This window comes from Ambystoma mexicanum, chromosome 4q (assembly GCF_040938575.1).
Source record: "Ambystoma mexicanum isolate Mex_15411 chromosome 4q, UKY_AmexF1_1, whole genome shotgun sequence".
Taxonomy (NCBI): Eukaryota; Metazoa; Chordata; class Amphibia; order Caudata; family Ambystomatidae; genus Ambystoma; species Ambystoma mexicanum.
Window position 1 is genome coordinate 1,069,911,586 of NC_090928.1, and position 24,124 is coordinate 1,069,935,709.

At 46.7% G+C, this 24,124-nt stretch overlaps 1 protein-coding gene across 4 annotated transcripts in view; it reads right to left on the reverse strand.

Moving 5' to 3' along the window:
- TP53BP2 (tumor protein p53 binding protein 2) overlaps positions 1-24,124 on the reverse strand; it is a 642,763-nt gene that overhangs the window by 241,688 nt on the left and 376,951 nt on the right. For all 4 annotated transcript variants that reach the window (XM_069608638.1, XM_069608637.1, XM_069608636.1 and 1 more), the window contains exon 7: positions 12,059-12,240. In XM_069608638.1, the coding sequence (XP_069464739.1) occupies positions 12,059-12,240 (182 nt within the window). The remainder of the gene's footprint in view (positions 1-12,058; positions 12,241-24,124) is intronic.

The window sequence follows — 24,124 nt, forward strand, 5'->3', positions numbered from 1 at the left end:
TTTCACTCAAGAAGGAAAATCTACTTTAACACCAGGGTAGGCATAGAGAGTGAAGATAACTCTGAGATCCTGCATCCACTTCCCAGTGATTGGCAGAAGTGTATGAAGAGAACATCATCCAGCGAGTGGACATACTCGTCCCAGTGATTGGCAACATTATAAGAACTACTTGTAATTACATGATACATGCGCCAACGAGTTGCAAAACTGTGAGGAATAAGACTGTCTATACATCGAGAAGAACAAAAGTAGTTTGAGACACAGGGGGAACAAATACACAAAGCCCTGGAAAACCCATTTAAAAAAACGGAAGGAACTATTGCAAGGAATATCAAGCGACTATTTGAAGATATCATATTGCAGAGTGTGAGGAGGTCAAAGAGGCAATGGAGATAAAAGACAGCCCCATTCTAACTTTCAGACCCAGCACCCAAAATGTTACATCAGCAGGACAGAACAAAACTACATGTCCCATAAACCACCATGGGAAATGGAGACCAGGTGCGGGAAAAGATAGTGGAAAAAGGGAAGCGGTATAGATACAGCCCTGTCATGCGGTACAGTGACAGATGCCCCCATAGCAGTACAGGTTGGGATGGACAAACAGTGCATGGAGCAGGGTGGAGGTATGAAGGCAAGCTGGCTGCAGGTGTGGGACAACCAGTGCATGGAGCAGGGTGGAGGAGTGAAGGCAAACTAGCTGCAGGTGTGGGAAGTGGGCAGGAAAGGTGGGTGGAAGCTGAGGGGAGGGGAGGAGCAAAGTATGAGTTAAAAGAAGCCCCGGGAAACTCATCAGGTGTCTCTCATTACAGCAGCAGCCCTGGCCAGACACCACAGAGAAGTGGGAGGAATCCCCAGGTGATGTACACTGGGCGTACTAGGAGGCTGGAGGCTCGGCACCGCGGAGATCCTAATCAAGAGGCAGACCCTCCGCCAGGAGAGGCTCGAAGAGCGGCAGCGCCGGGAACACTACCAAAGCGGATTCACTGACAAGGAAAGTCTGGCCGTAAACCATTTTCACATTTTCAAAGGACAGTGTTTCCGTGGGTTTACCCTCTCTGTTTTTTTTTTTTAAACCCAATTTGGACAGCTGGCGAAGGAATGGAAAGTTAGTGTCCGGGGAAAGGAATTTATGTGACCTGATAATTTTGATTTCAAAGAGGAGCCAAGCTTAAGAGGACACTCATGCAAACTCTGAATTGATTCACCCATTTTCCGAGCAAGCCTGCTGACCCACATTTAAGCATGTTTTGTTGTTTATAATGAGAGGCCGTTTGAAAGTTTAACTCAGCATTAAATCATTCATTGTGAACCCTGCATTCCGACTACCGTCTACTACTTTACACAGAGACTTGTGCTGAGAAGCATCCCCCAGTGGAAGGGAGTCATTCTCCAGGTCTTTTGTTATGCATTAATATGGAGAGTCAGCTCAGGCTAGTTTCTGACGGAGGATAGACTATTAAGTTTGGACTTCACATCTGAAGATAAGCACACTAGTTTAGTTCTGTTTGGTAGGGCATCCCATAGACTAAGGTTAGTGAAGCTTTTTCTTTATTTAAAGAAAAGCAAGCTGAACATGGTACGTGATAATCCGTCTTGTTAGGCAAGATTGTATGCAGTACCCTTTGGGTTCACTACAACAACCCTGACCTCCTGGCAATAGGACCTTTGGTATAAGTCTGTACTACACAGGTTGGTAGCGTGATTGAGCAGCCAGGCTTATCTCAAGAGTGGTCAATGTGAGCTGTAGGGGAGTAACACAGAGATTCACAGTGACAAGTATTCAAATAAACTCACACACAAGGTTTCTTGATTAAACAATTATTAATTTATTTAACAGTCAGTTAGCGTAAGCCATCTTCAGAAGGGGCAATATAACCAACACAAAAATGCTACACTCCAAAATACACACTCTTAATATATTTCTAAATCAGTAAGTACCCTTTTGGGATGGCACACAGACACTTCCTACACCCTCAGGCGACTTTAGTAACTAGGATACTGTGGACATTAATATATTACTCTTTGCACTTAGAATCAGACTTAGGAGTATGGCAAAGGAAAAAGGTTATTAGAACAGAACAAGAGATCACACAAATATTCTGAAGCAGGAACGTACTTTGGGTAACCCCCCAATGCAAAGTTAGTTAACCCCTTCCTGGAAGGAAGGCCAAACACAATGACACAGGGTCCACTGGGAGACAACTGTTGCACCCCGAGTGTGTCTCTTCAGGGAAATTTGGGGTTCATCTTGTGCAGAAATTAAATGGTGTACTCTCCATGTGGGCCTCGGGGAATCAACGCTAGTCTAGTGCAAGTAATTAGAAGGGACAAGGATTCTTGAGGCCTGAAATGTAATAAAATATATAACTGCCCCCCCCCTCTCTCCCTACTGTATGCCTCGTCGCATCAAGGTTGCGTCAGGTAGAGAGGTTTCTTTGACTGTACTTCCATGTTGAAGTTAGCCACCACGTGAGCAATGGTGACAAAAATATTCTCTGCTTCTCTGCAAAACAAGCTTTGCTGCCAACCAATGACAGAAAAAAAACAATCCGAGGACATCGCCGCGTGAGGGATCATGGGTACCTGTACAAGTAGGATAGGGATAGTGTGACAAGAATAACCCTGTCGACATCCTATATTCAGACTTTGAAAAAAACTAATGTTATACTCCGAGCCAACCACTAGATTGTGGACCATGCAAAGCATCGAAGCAGATTCACAAGCCCCAGAATTCTGTTTTTTATAAAAGTTGGTGTGCCAATATTTGACTAGAAGTTTTTACTTGCTTAGTGTGTGTTTTAAAAGGCATATGAAATAATTGTAGATTTGCTCTTGCCTGTCTAAATGGAATTATTGGTGTTGCTGTGTGTGGACTCATCATTGTAGCCCTAGACCACTCCGTCACCCCTCCTCAGACTCCTTGCTGGCTAAAATGGCAATGTCTCCCTAGTCACATTAATAGGGTGGCCTCCCAAAATCCTCCCAACGGTCGATTTTGGAAATCCAACTTAAAACGTGTGGATCCACTTCCACCTCAAGTGGACTCCCATTAGTCAAAGTCAAGACCTTAGTCAAAAAGCAGGACGCAGTGACCCGCCAAAGACAGCAAACTACAGGACCTTTCTTCCGCCACAGGTAGGAAGGCATCTTTTAAAGGAATCAACTGCCACAATGTCATATGTATGAAATGAGATTAGCGCATCTAGCCATGATTGTCTTCATCAATATATCTCTCAGTATCAGAGATGTCTAATATTATTTATTATGTATTTTCCACATGGTTCAAATCCCCAGAAAAGGTTTTAGAATGTTCTCCTTTTGAGCAGATAAAACGGAATTGCTCCATATGTTCCGCCATAATGCAGTGACGTATGGGCCACAATGAAGGTAAATTGAGCAATCTCCTAGTGGGAAGTATGGATCAAATGGCAATTTAAATAAAACGCCACTTCCTGTTATAGCTTTAAAAAGGCAAATATAAAAAAAGCATTTGCCCGAGACTCGGACATCACGCAGTTGTAGTGGGTTCTTAAAAAAGATTCACAGGAGGAGACCAAGATGGCCGCCTGAGAGTGAAGCCACTCTCACAAGCTCTCAGCCAGGCCCATAAAGGAGGGAAAAGTAAAGCAAAATACAGAGCAAGCAGGGCCCCCAAAGAAGAATCTGCTTCATCGGAGGTCCCGCTGTAGCCGATAAAGCCCCCAGAGAGAAGAACGGCCAGCCACCAGCTGACACGACAGGGAGGCAGGCGGACAACAAGAGCGGAGGAGCTGGGGGAGACACCAGGGCTGCTGGGGCAGCCGCACTCTGACCCGGACCCTAGCAGCAAGGGAGAGGCGGCTCACGCTCCCCCTTTCCAGCCTTGATAATGCAGAGGTCCCCAAGCTCGGGAGAGGAGCTGCTGCGGACAGAGTGCTCCATACAACACCACGCAGAGGCAACCAGCATCGGGGGCGGACACCCCCCCCCCCCGGCGCACTTAGTCCAGAAACGACCCTATTGTATTGTATTGTATTCTTTATTTATAGAGCGTGCCTGGCCGTTGAGCAACTGGGCGCTTGCAGAGAAATAAATCTTGGGTTACAGGTACATGAATACGTTACATTTCTTAGGTTACAGGATCATATATTACAGGCTCATATCGAGCATTACTTACAAGGCATTTTTACTTACAAGAGAGATATGTTACATTTATCAGAATCTTGCGTGTAGCACTGTCGGATGACTTACAGTATAGATGAGTTACAGTTACAGTGTTTGCAATGAATATACATAGTATTTGGTACAGTTGGGGCATTTAGCGGCCGTTATTTTTAAGCCAGAGTTTAGCGTTGGCTTTCAACACATGGAAGGAGGGGGTGGCTCTAAGTGCATCTGCGATGGAGTTCCAGAGCTGCGCTGCTAGAACTGGGAAGCTGGACCCACCAGTTCTTATCAGTTTAAAGTTAGGGACTTTGATGCTATTTGAGAGGGCCTTTCTGATGGGACGTTCAGAAGTGTGCTTTGTGAATTTTTCTGACAGGTATGCAGGAGCTTTGTTGTTCAGACAGTTATGTGTAATGTTCAGAGTTTTGAGTTTGATACGGTCATTCATGGCCAGCCAGTTGACGGCTCTTCTGTGGGTAGATATGTGTTGTCCTTTAGGTATGCCTAGGGCTGTTCTGAGGGCATTGTTCTGCAGGGTTTGGAGTTTGTTAGTGTTATGTTTACTGGTGCCTAGGTACAGTGCATTGCAGTAGTCTAATTTGGAGAGGATGAGTTCTCGCGCAATGGTGGTGCAGCTATCTATGGAAAGGTATGGTTTGCATGCACGGATGAGTTTGCAGGTGTAGCTGGTTGCTGAGGCTGTAGCATTTACTTACTTGTCGAGGGTGAGAGCCGAGCCTAGGTAGAAGCCTAAGGTTTTAACTTCCTTAGCTACCTTTATTTTGATGTCATCGATCATGATGCAATAGTAAAGCTGGGGTAGTTTGTTCAGTTTATTGGTAGAACCAATGATTAAGAGCTCGGTCTTATCGTCATTAAGACAAAGGCCATGAGTGGCCATCCAGGTTTGGATCATTTGGTACATTTTATTTATGAGTCTGGTGTCTTTTTCATAGTCACCTTGGATTGGGACAAGGATCTGGGTATCATCGGTGTAATTGGTATATGAGACCCCTAGCTTGTCCAATATATCAAAGAGAGGCTTTGTAAAAATATTGTATAGCGTGGGGGAAACACATGACCCTTGAGGGACTCCGCAGGTGATGGGAACTGGGTCCGCTGCTGATGAAGGAGAGAAGACTCTTATGGTTCTCTGGTCCAGGAATGAATTTATCCATGCCGTGGCTTTTGTGGAGAAGTTGGCTGCCGATTTGAGGTGATTGCACAGTACCTTGTGATCTACCAGGTCGAAGGCAGCTGATAGGTCTAGGAGTAGGAGAATAGACACATCTCCTCTGTCTTTACGCTCGTTTAGCTGGTTTTTAAGATCAAGGACAGCCGTTTCGGTTCCATGTCTAGGCCTAAATCCAGATTGTCTTGACCCTAGTAGATTGTTGCTCTCCAGATAATCTTGGATCTGAAGGTATGCACCTTTATCTAAGATTTTGAGGAGGAACGGAAAAGTTGTTATTGGCCTATAGTTTGTTGGGACGTTGGGGTCCATGTTGACTTTTTTTAGTAGAGGTAGTATCCAAGCATCTTTAAGGTTTGTTGGCACAGAGCATGATTTAAATGAGGAGTTAATGAATGATGTGACGAAGGGGGCTAGTTCATGAGCAGCCTCTTTAATAATTGGGGCTGGACAGGTGTCCCCGAGGCATTGGGACGGTTTCAAGGACAAGATGATGTTCTTGGTTTCTGCAGTAGAGATGGCTCTAAAGCTAAATTGGTTAGGGGTTTAGTTTGGTTAGTGTCCAGTTCCTGGAGGGCGATGTTGTGGAGGGCGGATTTTTTAGCTCGTATTTTGTCTTGTAGCATTGTGATTTTGTTGCATAGGGCTTTTTGAAGATTAGTGCACCAGACTTTGTCTTTGGTGCAAGAGTCTATGGGTGCAATTGGGGATTCTAATTCTCTCAGAATGGAGAAGATTTCCCTGGTGTTCGAATTGGCTTTTTTGATTCTGTCATTGAAGGTCTCTTTTTTGGCCTGAATGATTTGTTTTTTGTAGCTGTTAGTGAGGGCAGTGAGAAGGTCTTTGTTGTGGGAGGAGGGGTTTTTTCACCAGCAGGCTTCTGCATGTCGTTTCTCTTTGCGTAAGGCTTTTAGCGCAGGGGTGAACCAAGTGTTCAGATGGGCAATAGGTTTTGATTTAGTGGGTTTCATAGATTGTATAGCATGCATATTATATTGGCCGGAAACCAATCGCATCATGCGACAAACGTGTGACAAACATCGCAAACACAGAACCGTCAATGTAACCAGAGAGCGTCCATTTTGTGAAAGTATTCGCCATTTGCTTTTTTCTTTTCTCTCAAAACCGCTTTGCAAATGTATTCTATGATTCAAGCTCATACACGGTACGAGGCCACAGCCTGCATGTTGAAAGATCAGGTTCTGCACAGATGTCAAAGCGAGCGATCTACTCGCTGTAATATCAGACCGGCTGATCAGGGAAATATCAGAAGAGAAAGTTGAGAGAATGATAAAGACCCTTCCGCCCAATAAAGCACCCAGGCCGACGGCTACTTAGGGATTTTCTATAAAACATACTGCAATGAGTTAAAACACTTCCTTGCCATATTGTACAACTCATTCCGAGAGGGGATGACGTGACCAGGTCAATGACCGAGGCAAAGGTGGTACTGTTTTGAAAACCTAACAAAGATCCCACTAATTGCAGATCTTACGGGCCCATTGCATTACTAAACACTGATGTGAAAATCTACACCAGGATCCTAGAAGAAAGAGTTAAAAGAGTACTGCCCACAGTTATCGACTACATCAGTCCGGCTTTATCTGAGGGAGACAATCGTGGGACAATACAAGCAAGGTGAGCCACCTCCTAGAGAAGCTAGAAAAGACCCGACTCCTGGCCACTCTGATTTCTCTTGACGCTGAAAAAGTGTTTGATAGGGTGGAGTGGCCCTATTTATTCCAGGTGATGAAGCAGTTTGGGTTCGGTCCAGAATTCATACAAATGGTATAGGCAAACTGTAGAAGCCCCTTGATCAGGCTGGCAGTGAACACACGGTTCTCTGATACCGTAAAAGTAGAGTGTTGGACTAGACAGGAATGCCCGCTTTCCACTTACCTATATGCTTTCTATCTTGAACCCCTGTTGGCAGCTATCAGGCAAACCCAGGAAATCAAAGGAATCTCGTTTGGAGGGGAGGTACACAAAACAGCCGCGTACGCGGACTACTTTCTGCTGACACGGACGGAGCCGGTCTCCTCCATACCAATCCTGGTCAAACTACTGAGAGAACAGGCAGGGATATCTGGGCTGAAAATGAATATGGGCAAATCTGAACTAGAGGTTGGTCTCTTTAGGGAGAAGACATCCACCCTTCAAAGGTGCTCACCCTTTCGCCCTGCTGAGAAGAGTATAACCAGAGGCGTTGCTAGGGGGGGGGGGGCTGAGGGGGCTATAGCCCCAGGTCTTTTGGTTGTAGCCCCGGATAGAAGCTAATGTGTTACAACCAAAAAGGCTAGCTAGCCGCCAGTCCCAAAATTAGCATAGTCCCAGATCTTTTCCAGACCTCGCAACACCCTCCCCCAATCGAGTATAACATACCTGGGGATTAAACTAACTAGTAAATTCACAGCGCTGTACAAGGCAAATTTCCCCGATCTGATCCAAAAAACGCGAGCGGACCTGGCTAGGTGGTCCCCACTGCGAATATCGTGTCTGGGAGGCATATTAGGCAGAATTGCATGCAGTACCCTCTGGGACCACCACATACAACTAGTACTACAGGTGTAAGCAAAAATCAACCTTTAGTATAAATCTGTACTACAGTTTGTGGTAGCGAGCCGAGCAGCCAGGCTGATCTCAAGAGGGAATGTGAGCAGTACAAGAGGTTACACAGCGGTCTTATAATCACAGTGGTTCAAGAAGACACTTCCACTCAAGGTTTCTTGGTAACACTTATTAATTTATTACACAATCATTTAAAAAACATTCACTAGAAGGAGCCAAATTATACAAAAATATACTTCAACACCAAACCAATACGTTTGAGTAAATTAGGCTCCCCTGAAATAGGAGCAAAATGGCATTTCAGTTACTTTGAATGGGAGTAAAAAAGCACAAGTTAATAGAATAGATCACAAATACTTTAAGCAGTGCAAATAGTTTCAGTTCACTAAAGGACTCGATTCAGTTCATTAGGCCTAGCCCAAAGTCAATGGACTAGTGTCTTGGATAGGAAAGAGCAGTTCTTGTAGTAAATGTTAAAGTCTTTGCCAATGTTCTCCGAAGTAGTTTGTACGAAAAAGAATAATGTTGGGTCACAAGCTGATTAGGCCTGCAAGTTGGGAAAGTTCCACGAACTTTCACTGCGAGAGGTAAGTTCTCTCAATCGGGTTGGCACAATACCTTAATATGAAGAACAAGAGGCTGCAGAAGATGTTGGTTCCTGGCAGTTCCTGCAGAGCTCACTATTCCTGTGCCTCAGTCGTGGTGACAAGAGGGAGGACGTCGGGGGACTCCTGCAGCGCACGGGATTGTCGAAAAACACTGACAAAATGGAGTCACTTCAGTTTGAGCATCTGTCATCAAGCAAACAAGCTGGTGTCCTTCCCCCTGGATCATCCTAATCAGCTCCGAGAATGGTATCCAGGTGGCTTACGAGTTGATTGGTCCCTTGAAGGGGCTTCCCTGTCGAGATGAACTTGGCAATTCGGACCTGCAGCAAGGCTTCACTGGGGAAACGAACTGTCAAGGAGTTGCAGCAGCCGTCCTCTTCCAGCTCGTCTTTGGTTATTTCGTTCCAGTGGTCGACTGCTTTCCAGTCCAAGAGACTCGCCTTTTAAACAGTTTTCTCCCTTTCATTCCAGCCTAGCTGCCACTCACCCAGCAGGGTGGCTGTCCTTGCCGGACAGTCAGCCAGCCAATCATGCCAGAGTGCATTTGGGTTTCCTAGGAGACTAAGCATAGGGAGTTTCGGGCACCTCCCTCACTTCCTGCCCACCCCAGACACTCACGCCAGAGGCGGTTTTCAGTCCTAAAGTCCGCCAAAGGCATAGAAACAAAGGAACCAAAACGTAGTTTGGCGCGCGGAGACAAACTCTAGAAGTACCTTTCCAAAAAGAAACGGCGGAAAACGAAGACTAAGACCTGTTTAAACAAAAGGGGCTTAAGGCGTCATCTTGAAAAACATGACTCCTGTGATTTTTAGCTACCTGCAAGTCTGGAAAAATCATGGTAGTTTGTTGTAAAACCACTGCCACCAGCCATTTCGATAGAAAAGGGTAGCATTTGACTGCTACATTATTTTCTAGACACAGAGGATACTACGTAACCCCTCCAGCACTCTATAGAAAGATAGTGTGTGATGGGCCACGGAATTTAAAAAGACTACTAAAGTCAATTTAACCTTACATCCTCTGGGAAACAGTAGTTTATCTCAGAGAAGGTATTTAAACCTTTGGAAAGTCTAAAAAGACATCCCTGTGTCACTGCACGGAGGGTGCTGTGCAACATACATGAAAAGATGCCTATGGAGTTATCTTAAAACTCCATACTCAAAGAACACAAGAGTAAAACACACATCGAAATACATGAGTGGGAAAAAAGGCTCCCACTCTTTCCGGGTAAAAAAAAAAAATAATCCAAGTCCTAAAAATCCAGCAAAGTTGCTGTGGGTCTCCAAGGTGAAGGTAATTAGCACATTTATGAGAATTCTCCCGAACAATGCATACATAGGATTAAGATGGTGCCCCTCCCAGGCTTCTATTTAAGTTCCAATCCCAGTGGGGTTTTTTCAGACAATGAACGCAATATCATCTGGATTTATCTGGCAAGGTAAACATCCCAGGATAGCGCTAGAACTCTTGATGACCCCAAGACAGAGCGGGGGCTTAGGGCTGCCCAATCTACTTAGATACTACGAGGCCACCCATCTGAAAGTGGTGAGGGAATGGTTTTCTGGAAGCACTGACAACATATGGGCTTGAACGGACAGAGCTGTGGCGAGATGTCCTCTAAATGGGTTACTATGGCTGCAGGTGACGGACAGGCCCCCCAGCGCAAAGCATAGTAGGGTACTTCGGGTCACGTGCCATTTCTGGGACAGATGGCTCAGAAGAGGGCACCTGTCAACCACCCCCTCCCCATTTACCCCAATGTTTAATAATCCCACCTTCTCCCCGGGCTTGAAAAAAGGGACATTTAGCCGGTGGAAGGAGAGGGGGTGTGTGAAAATCCGGGACATGGTGTGGGGAGTAGAAATAGCAGGTTGTAAGACGCAGGTCGGGCTCTTGGAGAAAGATAGGGTTGAATACGTCCAGCTGAGACACTGGTTATTGACAGGCTGCGGTTAGGCCACTGACCAAATTCCAGTCCTACATAACTACACACGCTCAGCAAGCCTTGGGAGGATACACTGGGTGGAACGGTCTCGGACAAGTCCTAGGAGGGTCTTTAGAGGAATATCCCTAGAATGACTAGGTCCCTACAGACCAAAGAGCTTGATACTTCACTGGCACTATACGCCCAGCAAACTCTAGAAAATGTTCAAATCTACTTCAAGTGATTGCTGGAGAGGCTGCAGGTGTGGGGAGTTTGGTGGCTGGGGACATGTCTGGTGGGGATGCCCTAAAATCAGGGAATTCTGGAAAGTCACGGGACCCCTGCAGGACATGGCCCCAGAAATGTGCCCCCTCACGGTGGGAGAGACATTATGCGGCCTGTTTGACCTAGAGCATCAGGATACCACGAAGCAGCAGAGGAGAGCCCTGATAACTTTGCTAATAGCGGCCTGGCAGGTCGTAGTAAAAAACCGCAAGTAAAAGGACCCACCTTCACAAATCAGCAAGGGGCGGAAAATCTGGAATAGCCTGGCCTTAGAATGGATTACTTATAAAATACAAGGGGAATCTGAAAAGTTTCACAGGGATTGGGGAGAAGTTCTCCCCTTTTTGAAAGGGGATTATGTGCTACAGCAGTGCCCCCAAAATATACAGGTGTTGGGCATACATTAAAGGGAATAAAGGGTAACAAGTCCACACACACCTCCTTGGCGATACAGACCAACTCCATCTTCTACAACAAACATTGGATTCTGCAGGGGGGGGGCGATTGATTTGATATTATTGATAACAATGTTTGAAAATGCCAATAAAAATACTGTTTAAATAAAAAAAAATTAAAATCACAGGTCATTTTAAAACAAAATGTATAAATGTATTTAACTAACCCGCATATATGTTTACCTACTTAATTGGCAACATGCAATAGATTACTCTGATCTACATTGTGCTACAGTAAATGCCATTGATGTTCAAAATCACGATCTACCCAGTTTGTCTGCGTTTGCTGTGGCTAGTGTGTGAATTACAGAAGTAGAGAGCACTACCTTATTGCTGTTATATTAGATACTTTTAGTAATAGATTTAATATATGCTTTTGGCGTGCAGTTTTATATTTGCAAGTATTGTGTATAAATATGTACAGTCTCCTGGTTGGAAAGCTTTACAAATTAGTGGTCAGATAAGAAAACGTACCAGTGAAAGGCTGACTGTCAAATGTTAATTAAAGAAAATTTTGGATTCAATGCGTAAACACCATTTCCCTGATTAAGATTTAGACTTCAGATCAATCTCTTCCCTTTACCAATGGGGCATCTTTAGGATATGGGCATACAGCCCGCTATACCAGGAGCCATAATACAAAGTGAACTGGTGGTTTGGTTTGCAGCCATCTACCAATGGGCACAGAATTTGGGGGAAGTGGAGCAACACGTGATGACAACAACTGTATACCGTCAATGGAAGGGTGACAGGTTTTGCCGCAAAGCATGATCCAACTGGCCAAACACAGTGGGTTTACAACCCCAATACAGTTTGCTACAAAGCGACGAGAATGCCCTGTAACATCTGGTGAACTATGAAAGATAGCAGTCCCTACCTGTAGCTCCTTGTAGAGACGGTCCAGCTCTGCGACAGCTGACTGATTATCATGATACCCATCAATCTTGCCATTCTTCAGCATCTCCAGTTGTCTACTGAGCTCTTCCACTTTGGACACAGCAACCACCAGCTCTTTCTGCTTTTGCTGGAACATGCTGTTCATCTGTTCAATCTCCTCCACTAATCACACCAAAAATAAAACCAAACTTTAACTCTGAAACAGGAGCTCAAAGTATTACAAACATCATTTGTTACATTTAAAATAGCAATTTCCAAAGCATAAGCAATGTCACTTTGGAACACAAACATTAACAGCTAATGATGCCGAAAAGGATATTCCATAGTCAAACAACTTAACTGTGTGAACTGCTTTAGATTCATGAAATGAGTCATGGGTGAGCCAGACAACGCCAGTCTACCTCTTTACCAGTTATAGTTGATATAGGTTTTCAAGCAACCAACTAACAGGTCACCAGTGCTTCCGGTTACAAATCATCAGGTTCTTACCAGGTTATGACCCACGCATGGTTTGTCCTGCCTTGCATCCCCATGCCGAGCACATCATTGAAGCAGCTAGCGTGGTCGTCAAGCCATATGGGGTCACCTAGAACCAACCCAATCATTTCCTTTCTACATCCAGTATCAAGGCAATGTGTACAACCCTCTTTTGAGGGATCTACAGCCACTGAACGTAATGGAAGGCTAAACACCTGACAAGAAAGGGAAGCCAATCATCTCTTAAAAGTATGTAACACAGCACAGAGACGAGGCTCAGCCTGACACAAAGGTGCAATTAGTTGACATGCTTCTCTCGAGAAAAATATATCAGACATATCGATCTCTCGGGTAAAATGAGACAAATAAAGGTTCAATGTCTTAATATCGCTGGAAAAATCTTTTTACTTGAATAACATTTATCAAATTTCGATACTAAAATAACTACGTTTTAAGAGCTTTTTTCATCAACTTAATGCCATCAAAGTTGTCCTCATCTGCTTTTTCTTTCCTTCTCAAATGAACTGCTACATACTGTTTCTCTGTCATGCATTGCCATCTGGACGTTTCTGGGACAACAAGACAGAAACACTACTTGTTCTATCTGCCTCCTAAATCAACACTTTAACACAGAAGATTCATTATGTATCTTTAATGTTTTATAACTAAATGTTTAAGTTGGGGGGACAGGCCATCCACCCCCCATTCCCTTCCTCAGCGCCCTCACACACCCAACCACTTACCTGCATAATAACTACCTACCACATTAGGTAACTTGGTGGGAGGTTGGCGTTCTGCCTACACAGGGGTTGAATTGTACGTTATTTTTAGGAGCATTAACTCGCTGTCTGTCTGCCTGTTACTTCTGAAGTGAATGAAGCAACGAATGCTTGAATTGACAAGTAGAGGCTAAAGTTGCCACTGAGCCGCTTATGCAAATAATACCTTTGTGACTGCCATCACGCACCAGAATACAGCACAAAAGGGTAAAAAGCGCTAGTCTACCAAGTATACTTGTACGCTTAGGAACTTGCTTACCAGCGTGTTCTTAGGCACGGTAGGAAAGCACGACCTGTAGCGTCCCAACTACTTGACACACTGACCACAACTAAATACATCAATGAGCTCAAGATCTGTTTACTTAATACACGCTCATTAAATAAACATGCCCAATGCATCCACGACAAGATCATTGAAGAAGACAGACATTTTTTGTATCGCAGAAACATGGCTCATGGATCCTATTGGTCGACGTGCGACATAGTCACCGGTGGATACGCAATTCATTGCACCAACAGAGAAACAGGGAAAAGAGGTGGAGTAGCGGTGATTGCAAGGCGCTCCATTGCCTTTTTCCCAGGTAAATCGTCATGCAATAGTTGCGAAATGATTCATCTTAAACATTCACCGACTGAAAACAACTGCCTTAACTTGGTAGTGGTTTACAGACCACCATCCCCCTACCCCCGATTTCAATGAAGATATTACCCATCTTCTCAAAGGGCCCAATTGCGCCACTGGCAGTCAGAGATTTCAATAGATGGTACGGCAACCAGGTCGACAAAGAGGACATCAATTTAGAAAACTTGTTGAAAAACAAACTATGTGGTTACTAACAGTGAACCTACAATGAAAAACTAACTCAATTGGACTGGGTAATTACCAACAATTTAGAGACACATGAAAATCAAACAGAACCCTGCATATGGTAAGACCACTTCAGTGTCACCTTCCAGGTCTCTCCATCCTCCCCAAGGGTAAACAAATCCCAACCCTCCTATAAAAATAATCCAAGGAAACGTCAAAAACATCAAAAGAGAACATCTTGAATCCTGTGTAAAGGATCTTTCCTCCATTACCAAAGAGGAGGATTCATGTGACATCTTAATGACCAATCTGTTAGACCATCTAAAAAAGTTAGTAGACCACAACGCTCCTCCTAGACCAAAACTTTTAGAACCAAAAGCAAACTGAAAGCATGGTTCTCCAAGGAACTGTCTAAGCTAAAAGGAAGAAGGAGAAAACTTGAAAATGCTTGGAAAAAAAAAACCCTCAGCAGAAAATAAAGAAAAATGGAAGACTGCAGAAATCTGTTATAAGAAAAGGATAATTGAGGCCAAGAAGCAGTACTTCAACAAGCAAATTACAGCAGCCGACAATGCGTCAAGCAAACTATTTAATATCCTGAAGTCAATAGACAAACCAATGGCGATCTCGCCTCCGTTCAAACCCTCATAACAGGAATGCGATAACATCCAGAAAGCATTTTTTGAGAAAATTGAAAAAGCCATAGATAAAATTACACAATCCCAATTAAATAAACCCAACAGCATAAAAATAACTTTAGAAAAAGCTCTGGAAAACATACAAACTTTCAACTTCTCAAATATCACTGTAGAGGAGATGAAAAAAACACTTGCTTCCATGAAACCGACATCGTGCGACGAAAACATCTACCAGCCAAATTAATACTTGACCACTCAGACATCTTCGTCCACATACTGGTGAAAATCATCAAACACCTCCTTTAGGGACCAGTCAGTCCTACAAGCCATAGAAAAGGTCACGGTAACACCCCGGATAAAAAAGCCAGGCTTGGATCCAAGCAACCTTATACCAATCATGAACTGCAACTTCCTATTAAAAATTATGGACAAAGTTGCCACAGCACAATTACAGGCACACAGAGTTGCCTCCAATTCACTCCACCCACAACAGTCAGGGTTTAGACCAGCTCTCAGCACTGAATCAGCCATGCTAGGTCTTCAGACCACGATGCTCAACATCATGGACAAGGGAAAGGCAGGCTGCCTTGTCTTGTTGGACCTCAGTGCAGCATTTGATCTGCTAGATCATAATCTGCTTGCAATAGCGCTAGGTAAAATGGCTAACTGTTCACCAGCAGCAAAGACATGGATAATGTCCTTCCTAAAGAACAGGACCTCGTGAGTCCACTGGGGAGACACATTCTCCATGGAAAGAGAAATTCTTTGTGGGGTTCCTCAGGGAGCCAGCATGTCACCACTACTATTTAACCTCTACATCAGATTCCTATGCTACGCACTAGACCATGTAAATGTGAGTTTCACTAACTACGCATACGATACGCAGCTAGTGTTAGAATTCAGTGGAGACCACAAAAAAGACAACAATCTACTCAGAACTTACAATATCATCGAAAAATGGATGGACTCTAACTGGATGTGCCTGAATAACCATGCTACTCACCGTACTGACCACCTTACTCCTAGTCCATAGTCCCCTTTCCTCCATACTTATGGGACATTCCTCCGTCCTGTGGGACAGGAGTGGAGTACTTTGTAAAACCATCAAAAATATTTTGCAAACATTTTAGTCCTTCCTCTCTTTCTACGCGGGGTACGGCACGTAGCCGTAACCCCGCCCATCTCAGCTCCGCCCGTGCATCGCCCATCAGTCCTTTTCTATCGCCAGGTCACAGACCTTTAAGCAATAATAGAGGAACCTTATTAGAGGGGAAGGCGGGCGGGCGTATGGAGGAAAGGGGACTATGCACTAGGAGTAAGGTGGTCACTACGGTGAGTAATCTGGCTATACACCTACGTCCTGTCCCCTTTCCTCCATACTTATGGAAGATTCCCAAGCACTTCTTACAGGAACTACGGGTGGATGGAAAAACCCCTATTAAAAAAGGTTCTTCAGCACAGCCTGGCCAAACTGAGCATCAGATCTGGAGCTCAAGTCTAGACAATAATGTTTACAAAAAGCCGATGGGGAGGCCCAAGTAGCTGCTTTTGCGATGGTCTTCCAGGGGATATTTTTGAAAGGCAACTGCGGCTGCCTTGCCCCGCACCAGGTGTGAATGAATACCTTTAGGAGGGTGCAGTCCTCGGACAGTGTAATACTCCGTAATACAGGCAGCGATCCATCTGGAGATAGTCGCCTTAGAGGCCCGTTTACCTTGTGGATTACCAAAGGTCACCAACAGTTGAGAAGAGTTCCTAAATTCAGATGTTCTGTCACATCCAAACAATGCAGAACCCTTTCCGCTTCTGAAGCAGGGTTCGGAAAGAAAACCGGTAGGGAGATCGATTGGTTCAGATGGAAATCAGAGACCACCTTCGGCAGGAAAGAAGGATTGGTCCGTAGGACCACCTTATCCTTGTGGAAAACCAAGAAGGGATGCTCCACCGATAAAGCTTGGAGTTCGCTCACACGCCTTGCTGAAGTAACAGCAACCAAAAAGGACACCTTCCACGAAAAGGTGCTTGAGGTCCACCGTGGCCATTGGTTCGAAAGGTTTATGGCACAAGGCCGTAAGAACCACATTCAGATCCCACGCCGGGTGCGGTTTGCGAACCGGGGGATAAAGGCGCATCAAACCTGCGAAATGTCTAACCACTGGATTGGATTAGACAGACTAAGAGCATTGGTCCGTGGATAGGTAGGCGACCTGAAAGATAAGTTCTGCAAGACAGAACGTGAATGCCTGACTCCGCTAGGTGGGACACGAAAGACAGCACAGTGTCAATCGTAGCTGCCCTTGGGTCCAGCTGTTTGTCTAAGCACCAATGACAGAACCTAAGCCATTTGCTTCGATACTGAGACCTTGTCGAGGGTTTCCTGGCTGCCTTAATAATGCACATATTATCAGCAGAAAGGTTGAGATGTTCTAATGACTTGAACTCAGGCACCATGCCGCCAAGCTGAACGATTGTGGGGAGGGATGCCACAGCTGGTGATCCTGGTGAAGCAGGTCGGGGCTCACCGGTAGCTTGATCGGTGGAGACACCGACAGGTGTTGAAGTTCTGAGAACCAAAACCTGGCCGGCCACCACGGGTCTATGAGCAGAAGAGAACAGTTCACTGTGTTCTTCAGCTTGCAAATCATCCGATGAATCAGAGGCAGAGGCGGGACAACATAGGCCCTCATGTTGTGCCATGGAATCTCAAGAGCATCCCCCAAAGAGTAGGCTCCCAGCCAGTTTCTGGAGGCATGCAGAGGAAGTTTGTTTGCCGTTGTCGCAAAGAGGTCCACTTCCGGAGTGCCCCAACGCAGGAAAATCCATGAGGATCTATGCCTTCAATTCCCACTCGTAGCTGACCATCGTCCGCCGACTGAGGGCATCTGCCGTGACATTCAGCTGGCCCGGAATGTGTCCAGACACCAAGACGAACCACCCACTCCCAAATCTGGATGGACAGGTCCACAAGAGGGGGAGACTTGGTGCCCCCCCCCTTGCTTGTTGATGTAAAACATTGACACCACATTGTCTGTGCGGATACGGATCACTTTGTTGGCAATGATCGGTCTGAACGCCTTGAGCGCTAGGAAGATCGCCAGAAGCTCCAGATTTATGTGGAGAAACTTGTCCTGATGCATCCAAAGATCCCAGACCTGAAGAAGATCCAACGTCGCACCCCACTCTAGAAGGGAGGAGTCCGTCATGACCGTCACCATAGGGGCTGGGTCCTGAAAACCCGCACCCACCAACACGTTGAGAGATGACCACCACTCCAGGTCCGCTCTCATGGAAGCCGGAATCAATATGCAGTCCGGATCCACAGCTTGACGCCAAGAACTCTAAAGAGCCATCTGAGTGTGCCTCATCTTGAGACGAGCAAGAGGACGAGCCAATACGCACGAGGCCATGAGGCCCAGAAGCCTCTGGAACCACCAGGCCAACATGCTCTCCCGACTGCGCAAACATCTGACACGTGGCCAACAGATCCGCCACTCTGTCCCCAGTCAGGTACACTCTGCAGTCGAACGCATTCCAGCGAAAACCCAGGAAAATCAAGTCCTGCGAGACCGTCATGGAAGATTTCCGCCAGTTGACCGACAGCCCAAGATGGAACAGGAGCTGTAGGAGAGACTGAATATTGCACACGGCTTTTAACGGGCAAGGGCTGCGTAAGAGCCAGTCGTCCAAATACGGATACACATGGATACCCTGCAGACGAAGATAAGCCGCAATCACTGACATCTTCATGAAGACACGCGGTGCCGAGCTGAGGCCAAAAGGAAGCACTAGAAACTGGAAGTGCTTGTCTCCCACAGAGAAACAGAGATATCTCCTGTGTGGATTCCAGATCAGAATATGCATGTACGCATCCTGAAGGTCCACCATGCTGAGCCAATCGCCCATCTGCAAAGAGGACCGTATCTGGCCGGGCGTGATCTTGAATTTCTTCTGGGGTAGGAAAAGATTGAACTGGGAAAGGTCTAGGATGGTGCGCAGGCCAGCCTGGTTGGGTTTGGGCACCGTAAACAGCCGGAGTAGAAGCCCCCCCCCCCCTCATTCCCCGAGTGGAGCAGGTTCCACAGCTCTGAGGTCCAGCAGTTTCTGAACCTCTGCCTTTAGGGAGAACGACCCAGACTGTTGGAAAGGAGGGTTGAAGGGCGGGGTAGGGGTAAGGGTAAACAGAAGCCCGCCCGAGCGACTGACAAGACCCACCGGTCCTCGTGATGGTCTGCCACGCCTCCTAATGAGACGCAATGCGTCCTCCCATCGGGGACTCATGCAAGCACGGAGAACCCTCATTTGGCAGGCTTTTCAGTGGTGTTATCACCTGAACCTGAGGAGGAGGCTGAAGAACGGGAGAAAAATCGAGTCCGTTGCTGCCTCCGGCGATTATTACCCAAAGGGGTATCCTTTCTGCGGGATTTCCGATCTAGAAACCCTCTGAAGCCAGAGGCGGGCCGGCTTTGCGACAACGGTCTCTAGGTTCGAAAAGGAGTTTTAACCAGGACGGACAAGGACTTAGCTGTCTGGGTGCTGTCCTTCGTTTTAGTCAGTTCCACATCCGTTGTGGAATGGAAAAGCTCCTTACCATCAAACGGCAGGTCCAATACCTTGTCCTGCACATCCTTTAAGAACTTGGTGGCATGCAACCACGCCTGTCGAGAGGTATCAACTCCCAGCTTGTCCTCTTTCCCCAGGACCTGAGTAGCTGTCGTAGAAGAGGATGCTGCAGGCCAGGACTGTAAAGTGGCCGCAGCCACCACCATGGAGGAGGGGGGCGGACAAGATGCTAGGGCCACATCTTCTGAAGAATCCAGCCTGTATCACGCGTCAATTTTCTTATTGATGAAAAATCCAGAGTGTGGCTTCTCCCAGACTCTACGGACCTCGGCCAGACGTCCTTCTGCAAGAACAGGCCGGTACGTTCCGAAGGAGATAAGGTGAAGGCCCCCGAAAGCACACCCTCCTGCGGAGCGGGTGCCTCGGGCACTTGGGCATCCAATAGACACATGTCCAGCACCCGGTTGTGGAAAGCTTGAATGGAACAGGGCTGATCGCCCTGCGGATCATCCTACAGGTCAGGGTCTTGCTGAACTACGTCGGGCACCACCTTGTCCACCAGGGACAACGGGGGCGGGGGTGGAAGGATAGGGGGAGGCACCGCAGGCAAAGGCAGTGCCGGTGGAACCGCCGGAGACGCAGGCGTGCATATCTCCCTAAAAAGACCCTTGAAATACTCCCTCATGGGGTCGGTACGCATGAGCGTCTGAAACCTGCGAAAAAAGCGTCCTCCGCAGAAGGCTTTGGAGCTGCCGCAGGAGACCTCTCATGAGGAAGATAATTCCAGGGACGCAGAGGGGAGGGTTGCCAAACAGGCCCATCCCCAGAGGTGTCCACATAAATCAAGGGTGCCGAGCCCATCGGCAGCGAGATGTTGTGCTGAAGAGGCATCCGAGCATTCCAGTCGTAAACTGGACGAAAAGGATGCACACAAGGAACCTTATGTTCACCCACAGAACCAAACCCTACACCAGCGGCCGACGGCATAGTTGTAGGTGAAGCGGCCAAAATGGCCGCCATGGTTGTGGCAGGAACGGCCGCCATTTTGCCATCACCTGAGGGGAACTGCGGCACGAGTGGAAGTGAAGCAGGGGTCCCCCCCGATGGATCAGGGGTCTGCATTTTAGCCTTTACACAAGGAACCTCGGCCGAGCCGGTACTATGCGGCCTGGGATGTTTCTGCGACATACCAATAGCCAAACTAGCCTTCACAGGAAGGACCTCGGCAGTGCTGGTAACGGAGGAACTTTGATTCAAAAGCTCACCCCTTGGCCCCTCAACGGTTCTGGTGTCGCCACAAGAGCGGGACCGGTGAAAAAAAACCTTTCACCGATAAGGCTTCTCAGATGTGTCCTTAGCCTCTTTATGAGGGACCTCGGACCCGAGTCCAGTAGAAGCCTCTTCACAGCGGGCCCCAAACATATGTTCCGTCTTACCAAGCCCAGCCGAGGCCTCGGGCGCACCCCAGTACTTTTGAGGGAAGCCGATAAGGAGGCCTCGGATCGAGCTACGGTGCCCCACGATTCAGTAGAACTAGGTCTACACGCAGCCCCCACAGGAGGGGTCTCGGATTGTACTCCGGTGTCCACAGGCCCCTTACGGAGACCCTCTGAGAAAACTCTGGTACACTTTTTAGGCCCACAAGGCACCTCAGGGCAAGCCCTGGTGACAGAGCGGTCAAAACTCCTCCCAGTCCGGGTAGACCCCGGGAAGGATTCCCCTGGCCTGAGTGCTCTGAAAAGTAAATTATTCACCGGACGTTTCTTCTTTTCGTCGATGAAGGATTGAAAATGCATAGGAGGAGTGTGCTGAAACACCTCCTCCCACCACTCTAACCGACGTTTAAGGGCCCGGACCGAAAGGGAATCACAATAGAAACAGGAGTCCCAACGGTGATCGGGACTCAAGCACTCTAAACAAAGAGGATGGGGGTCCGCCTTTGTGAAGCGCCGCTGACACAAGTTACAATTTGGAAAATCTAGTTTAAACGACAGACTACTACGCGATCGCTAGCGAGAGCCAGAGAGGAGGAGTAAAGGAAGAAATTCTTCTGCAGATGCAAGTGCGTCCAGTCCCGAATGAGCGGAGAAAAGGACTGATGGGCGATGTGCGGGGCGGAGCTGAGATGGGCAGGGTTACGGCCGCGTGCCGTACCCCGCGTAGAAAGAGGAAGGACTACAGTTTTTGCAATTTTTTTTAAATGCTTTTACAAAGTGCACTGGTCCCGTCCCACAGGACGGAGGAATGTCCCATAAGTATGGAGGAAAGTGGACGGGACGTAGGAGTATGGCAAGAAAACTGAGCTGATGGTTTTTGGGTCCGCTCAAACCAGAAATTCTCTCTCCCCAGACTACACCCATTTTAAGATTGAAGACACTAATATCACAGTAATCGAGAAAGTGAAAACCTTGGGCATGATGATGGAAGCATCCCTAGGAGCAGACACTCAGACACAATACATAAAAAAACTTGTAATTACTACTTAAGGCTTCTCAACTCCATCAGACCATACCTCTCAGAGAACAACTGCCCTACCGTGGCCAGGGCAACTATTCTATCTCGCCTAGACTACGGTAATGCATTAATGGTAGGAGCTAACAAAAAAAGCTTGCAGGTGTATCAGATCATTCAAAACAATGCGGTCAGGATCATCAAATGCAAAACAAAATCCGACCACTTTAGTAACTCTAGGAAGGAGCTACATTGGCTCAAAGTGGAAAGCAGAACCCACTTTAAGGCCCTCACAATAGCCCACAGATGTATTCACGGGAAAGCCCCTGGGTACCTAAAAGCCAAAATATACACTTATGTACCCAGCCGCAGCCTTAGATCAATGGACAAAAAGAGGATTGCAGTAACCACACACAAACGTAAGTTAGGGCTAGGTAAATCCTTCCCAGTCATCACAGCAGGTATTTGGAATAACCTGCCGCCAAACATAAGGAAAGAACCAAACTACCTACGTTTCCGTAAACTAGTGAAAACTCATCTCTTTGACTAAACCTACGCTCCCAGACTCAGCTGACATTTAGAGCCCCTCAAAGTACTGTCCTGTCACTTTTATGTTCATCTCTTGTGTACTTGTATCTGCGCCCCGAGACCGGCGTGTTACCGGCGCATTAGAAATTAATTAATAAATAAAACTAATGTTATTTCCCTAACCAGCTTCCACACGTGATTTTTCACAACCGAAATTCATTCTAATTGATCAATTTAATTTGGTTTTTAAATTCAGTCCTTTATACACCAATAATAGGATTTTATGCCATAATAAACAGTATTAAAACAGAGTACATTATATAAACAATAAATGTCTTATAGGACTCTTCACCTCACAGCCTGTATGTGGGCCAACTATCTCAGATAGGCAATCAACATAAATGAACTGTGCCGGGGAGAACAAGAGAGCTACACAAGCTAACAATGCAGGTAAAATCCCCTACGAGCTATTTAGCCATTTAAGTACAATGTCCTATAAGCATAACTAACCTGTTATGTATGGCAGGCCCCAGAACAGGGGTCAGGACCCAACACATCTAGGCAAGGGGTAGGTGGAAAAGGGAACCAGACAATTTAACCTAACCGTGAAATAGTCCTATAGACCACTAATGCCAACACTGACAGGCTACATTAATTCAGCAAAGCTAGGCCATATTAAAAATGCAAAAGCCGAGATTCCAAGATGGCGGAGGACGTGCGTAAGTGTCTGTCCCCATCAGGCCGCAGGAGAAGCTGACATTGAGGATATGTGACAATATACAATAAAATACCTCCCACATCAGCAACAGAACCCCAGGAGGTGGAAAGCAAGAGTAGGAAAAGTCTATGTGGCAACCCCCGAGCCCCGACCCGAGAAGAATGGTAGTAGAGCGAGTATCCAAGCAACGAGGAAGGGGTTAATACCGAATGATCGCGGTCTACGCAATCAAGGCCTTTTAGCTCCAAACCCCCGGACACAGACGGCCCCAGCATAAGAAGCCATCTACACCCGGCATAGAGGCGGTCCCAGCGTGAGAGAACAGCTTTTGCTTGCAGCGGATCACAGGTGAGCCGGAGGAACTTACGGCCCAGGAGAAGGCGGGCCAGAGGGAGACCACGCAACACGAGGCCCGGGAGCAGCAGTTAATGCGATCATGGCCTCATAGTGGTGGACCCCCGGAGCCCAGTGCAAGGAAAGACCCAGCATGTACCAGGCTAGGAGACGGCCCAGCGCGAGCGCTCATCTGCACTTGGCAAAGAGGCGGTCCGGTGTGAGGTGACAGCTGTGGACTGAAGCGGATTACGGGTGCACCGGATGCACACATTGCACAGGTGGAGGCGGGCCTGAGGGAGAACAAGCAACACAAGCCCCAGGAGCAGCAACAAAGGAGGGAGAATAGTGAGAGCAGGAAGCTCCATTGGAATACACGGCAGAGGGAAGTGCTGACCTGCATTGAGGGACAAGGAGGGGCAGCCCAGGTTCAGGAAACCACAATTGCAACGCTGGGGAGGCTGTGCAAATATGCTACATAGGAGGGTCAAAAGGAACTCGAAAAAGAGGTATTGGGGGGTGAGGGGGAAGTGTGCAGCTCTAGAGACATTGAAATACAAAACAGAGCAATATTATAAGATTATTGTTGGAATTCCTGGAAACCATACGGCTGGGAGGAGCTCATAATAGTAAAAGCAGGGGGTGTATAATTATGTGCAAGAATAAGGCTATCAGAGCACAGAATGATGCTGAAAACATCCTTAAAGCGGTGTGCGCCAAAAATTCTAAAAATATCTGGGAACTAATTATCAAC